The 5,633-nt window shown below is 43.5% G+C and overlaps 1 protein-coding gene across 1 annotated transcript; it reads left to right on the top strand.

The window, feature by feature from the left end:
• Window positions 1-711: 711 nt before the first annotated feature.
• Window positions 712-5,085, top strand: LOC310817511 (G-protein coupled receptor 26-like; the record flags this gene model as incomplete). The annotated part of the gene is made up of 3 exons (XM_083688142.1): window positions 712-1,379; window positions 2,470-2,583; window positions 4,854-5,085. 3 exons carry the CDS (start codon window positions 712-714, stop codon window positions 5,083-5,085), a joined length of 1,014 nt encoding a protein of 337 aa, XP_083544268.1.
• Window positions 5,086-5,633: the final 548 nt, after the last annotated feature.

The raw sequence follows: 5,633 nt of genomic DNA, 5'->3' as shown, positions 1-5,633 counted from the left end.
AAACATGTTTAAAGTATATTAAGTATAGTGATGTAATACCACAACTCATTAAAACAACATAGTGTTACGCCTCTCAGGTCATTCTCTTTGTGTTTAATACGCCCATATTTCACAGTGAATTGCCTGCACTCAGTAGTTTTTCCCCCCACAGATGTTGCCACACACCTGCAGCTACTGTTTAAGGATGATGTGGCCCCTCTCATAGGATCAATGTTTTCAACTTGAATCTTTTGTTTCTATAAATAATTCCCTCGAACGGCATACAAAATAAATATCTTATAACTCATGCAGTATAATAACTACCACGACAGTAGCCTACTGTCTCTGAAGTGAGCGCGAGTGGTGATGCCTTTAGAGCGCATCACAGAAAGCACCCGCTGCAGACGCAGTGGCAGAGCACGTCTGACAGAGGTGGTTTCTTGCACTTTGTAGATGGGGGAGCTTACTTGTTCGAATCTCTCCCACACATCCCGACGCCGCTCATTATGATGGAATCCTCGTAACAGTTGGACGGACATCTCTTCCGCCGGCTCATGCAAAAGTCTCAGGGCAATGACGTGGAGAGAAGCGGATCTTCTCCTCGGGATATAACTGGGAATGCATGGACATGGTTATGGATGAATCTTACAGCTAACGCCATGGCCACTCTTCAACCACATATGGTGGCTGGATACAATTACCAAAAGTCGGAATAATTTTTTTGGACACACCATGGACACTGCGGAGGTAATTCTCTCTCTCTTGGTGGTAGTGATTATCATAGTGTCATTGCTGTCCAACGTGCTGGTGCTGATCTGCTTTCTGTACAACCCGGAGATCAGGAAGCAGGTGCCCGGTATATTTACCCTCAACCTCACCTTTTGCAACTTGTTGCTGACTGTGTCCAACATGCCCCTGACTTTGGTGGGACTCGTCAATAAGGGTCAACCTGGAGGTGAAGGGTTCTGCCAGATGGTTGGCTTTTTTGAGACCTTTCTAACTACTAATTCGATGCTGAGCATGGCAGCTTTGAGCATCGACAGGTGGATAGCTGTCGTTTTCCCGCTGAGGTACCACTCCAAAATGCGCCACAGAGACGCGGCTATCGTGCTCGGCTACACATGGGTGCATTCCATGTCCTTTTCAACAGTGGCCGCTTGCCTCTCGTGGGTGGGATATCATCAACTTTACGCCTCATGCACACTAGCCGACGTGAGGGCGAACAGTCAGACTCAATTTGTTATCTTTACAGTGTTTTTTCACTCCCTCACTTTTCTCCTGTCTTTTATAGTCTTATGTGTTACATACCTCAAAGTGCTTAAAGTGGCAAGGTTCCACTGTAAACGGATAGATGTTATCACAATGCAAACTTTAGTGTTGCTCGTTGATATTCACCCAAGGTAAGAGCATGTCTTAGACATTGACTTAAATTGTTCTGTGTGCTGACTGTGCACCTCGCTCAAGCTCACTGTGGTCAGCATTTGTGTTGTTAGTTTGCACTTCACATTGTCATTGTTTTTATAGGCAACTGTTCTTATGTCATTATTCAATCATTTGTTGCAGTGCACTTCAAGATTGCATTGATTCTCTATCTTGACAAGCCAGCCATATGATTTTGAATATCTCACAGTAGGGTGCTTTGTCTTCAAGATGTCCATGACTTTCTAAAAATCATCAGACTGGACATTATATCTTTCCATCGAGGCATAATAGTCAATCACATTTACAGGACTCTGTCTTGGCTACTGAGTCCTGTTTGTCAAAGTGTATAGTGCTCAACACAGCTTGATCTTGGTCTAACATAGACTTTCATATGATGAGTTATGATGAATCATCCTCTACAAAGCAAACCAAAAAGGCAAACAACAATAGGTTTTATGCATGCAGCGACCCCAGATATTTAACCCCTTTGATGATCACGCTTGGCACTCTCTATTACCTGCATGAATATAATATTTTCTAGCATGCATTGTGCTTTGTTAATAAGTGATAGTGGCTTTTTATTGCTTTGTCAATAACAGTAATACACTATTTGACTATTCATGAGGGGGACAATCTGATATTATTAGAATACTATTAATGTCATCCATAATGCATACAGCTTTATTATGCATTATTATGATGTCAATCATCACCTACTCTACACCAGACCACAAAACCATCTCACACTGTGTGCATGCTAGTATATGTGTAATAATGTAGTTATTACCTGTTTATAGAAATATGACTGCATGACACCCACCCAAGGGGTTGTGTGTATACACACATATACACATATACACATATACACACACGCACGCACGCACACACACACACACACACACACACACACACACACACACACACACACACACACACACACACACACACACACACACACAGACACGCAGTCTGTCTTCCTCTATGTCCACAACTGTCAATCATGCCAGTTCATCTGTCAGCTCATCCAGCTCATCCCAGTTGTAATGTCTGTATGTTGTGCCTGGACAGTGTCCGACAGAGATGTCTGGAGGAGCAGAAGAGGAGACGACAGAGAGCCACCAGGAAGATCAGCACCTTCATCGGCACCTTCATGGTCTGCTTCGCTCCCTACGTGATCACGAGGTGAGTGGAGAGACGAAGGGAGACCCAGGGGGACTCTCTCACTGGGCATGACTGACTCATCATAACATAACACATGGCAGGCAGATTCACTGCGGCACAGAGTGGGTATGTGTGTGATGCGTGTATGTGTGTGTGTGTGTGTGTGTGTGTGTGTGTGTGTGTGTGCACGCGCGTGCATGTGTGTGTGTGTCCACAACCCCCCCCCCCCCCCCCACCCATGCAACTCAACCTCCTCCTGCCTATCTCAACAGAACAGTCCAGAGAGTCTAGAGATGAGAGTGGCTGACCTTGTGATAAGTGATATGCCGCTCCTCCCGCTGCTGTGTTAGCAGTTTCCCTCTCTGGATTGTGCCGTGTAGAGTAATAAGCCATGTATAAACCCTAACCCTAACCCTAACCCTAACCTTAACCCTAACCCTAACCTTCCCATCTCATAAACATAAAACTGTGAGGGTGCAGATGATGTATCAAAGCCTGAGTGAGATGCATGAGTGATATCATGCTGGCTTTGTTATCTGAACGAAAAAACACACAGCTTTATCCACAACTTGTTAGCATCAATTATTGAAGTCTATATACATTATACGGGGCTGATGGTAAGAGAATACACTGTGTATTGCCATTTCTTTTGCAACGTATTTTCTCTGAAAACAGTTTATAGTAACAGAAAATATGGCTGGGACTATATGGGCTGGTTTTCTAGACCTAGATGATGACTGGTCCTAGACTAAAATTAATTTTGAATGGAAATCTCCATTGAAAGTGTGATTTAGTCCAGGACTAGGCTTATCTCTATGATGATCCACACTGACAGTATGGACTCACCCTCTTACAGCATGTGTACAGTGCATAATGACTCCACATATTAGTCCTGTCACACATGGCTAGCAATTTAGCAATTACTAGCACAACATGCAGCACTAAAAACTTGACTACTGCTATTCTATACATGTCTCTGAAAGATATGACATTTTAGATAGAGTATATAGTGTAAAAGCTATACAGTAAAGTAGCTTACAGCACTTAACTCCCAGCTGACTCTCAACACTTTGAAGTGAGCAGGCAGCTATAGTCATGTGATTCAGGCATGACTCAATGTTTTTTTACAAAAGCCAGCGTGATGTTGGGTCTGTTGGTCCATACTGTAGACAGTGTTTATGTGCTGAGAACGCTTGATTGGTTAGTGTGTGTAGTAATGAAGGAGTAATAATAATGGGAAGTGCAGGCATTTGCTCAGGATTTTGGTTGCACAGGGAAAACGACAGATGAACAGATAAATGGCTGTCACCATTTTGAGATTCTATCGGCCCTCTCATTCAACTGATAAGCAGTGTATATTCCTTTTTTGACAAAATTCCAATATTGGTATTAGCATTATTAAAAAAACCTCAATGTTTAATACAGACAGCTGCTTTGAAATGCACTTAAAAACGAATAGGCCACCACAAATCCACCGAAAAATACAGTTACAAAACAAGCAAACAATGATATTTTGACATAATTGCGTTTTATCTCCAGTTCAAAGAAAGAGAGTCCTTCCCATGGTCTGGAGTCACATAGTGTATCCAGTTATAACCCAAATTAATTGGATTGTTGCTGACTTTCCGAACGCTCAGATGTTTGCTTTGTGTTCCCACTGGGTCTGACTTCCACTTTTCTGACAGAAAATTCTGCTGTGCTGGAAATGGTTGCAACTAAAAATGAGGAAAAGAAATCTCTGGGTGGGAGAAACACTGACTCATGTCAACAGAATAGATTGGATAGAGAAGAAGAAATGTTTGGAACGCATTGTTTCACATTTGACAGCAAGCTGCTGTATATTGTATGTAGTGGGTTAGTGGCTTGACTTCACAGTGCTGTACACAGAGGACTGTCATGTACAACAGAAATGAACGATGCACCCCAAGACCTCTTGAAATGAGAGAGAAGTAACTGTTACACTAACGGCTTTGTCGATACATAATTTGAATACTAATAACTTATACATATGCTATAGCTTTGAAGTAGCCTGTTCTCAAAATGTACTCTTCTCTTCGCATTTGAATGTGGTCATGCTGATAAAGAGAGTTAGGGCTGATATGTATGCACTATGGCATAGGCAGGGAGTCACGTCCATACATATGCATGCCCAGAGCCTTTTGTTTATGTTCTACAAAGAGCTCTGTGGACATAATGTAGTTAATTTGCGCTCTCTCTCCATCTCTCTCTCTCTCTCTCTCTCTCTCTCTCTCCCTCTCTCTCTCTCTCCCCCTCCGTTTGCTTGACTGCAGGATCCTGGAGTTATTTCCAGCAGTGCCTATCAACCATCACTGGGGAATAGTCTCCAAGTGCTTGGCCTACAGCAAGGCGGCCTGCGACCCCTTCGTGTACTCCCTGCTCCGCCATCAGTACAGGAAGACGTGCCGTGACATCATCAACAGGCTGCTGAAGCGCAGTTCTCTGAACGCTTCTGGACGGGGCCACGAGAACAGAGGGAACAACATAGTGCAGACTGCAGAGTGAGGAGAGTGTCTTTGAGGAGAGTGTCTTTGAGGAGAGTGTCTTAGGGGAGATGTCTTTGTGAGATGTCAGGAACACAGGAAGCTGAGAGCTGAGGCTGTTCCTCAGAGAGTCTGCTTGAACTTTTTGAACCTCGTCCCCAGGACGGCTGGTTCACAAGATTGGACCTGATTGGCGATGTCAGCATCGAGCTGCAAGAGGACAGAACCTCATCATCTGACTGATCACATTTGTTTTTTGTTCACATGGAAGTTGAAGTTCTGGATATTAGTCAGCTGTATTTCTGTGCTCATCCAGTCAGAACACATACTGCAGCTCCAGAGCTGCTCAGTACGCTGAAGTTGTTCTGAAGAAGATGAGCGATCTTGTTAGACTCCTCCACCTCCTGAAGTAACTCGGCGAGGCAGATTTATTCCTCCTAAAAGCAGCTTAAGAGCTCATTGGCCAGTGTCAGGTGTTAGTTGTTGACACTGACAACTGTTCTATTTCACAGCGTTTTTATGCTTTCACATTACAATACCTTCATATGTATTTATACCACTTCTAGAAAG

The sequence above is a fragment of the Argentina silus genome, assembly GCF_951799395.1.
Source record: "Argentina silus genome assembly, chromosome: 16".
NCBI lineage: Eukaryota > Metazoa > Chordata > Actinopteri > Argentiniformes > Argentinidae > Argentina > Argentina silus.
Note: the sequence above shows the minus strand (reverse complement) of the source record. Positions and strands in the feature narration are given on the sequence as shown.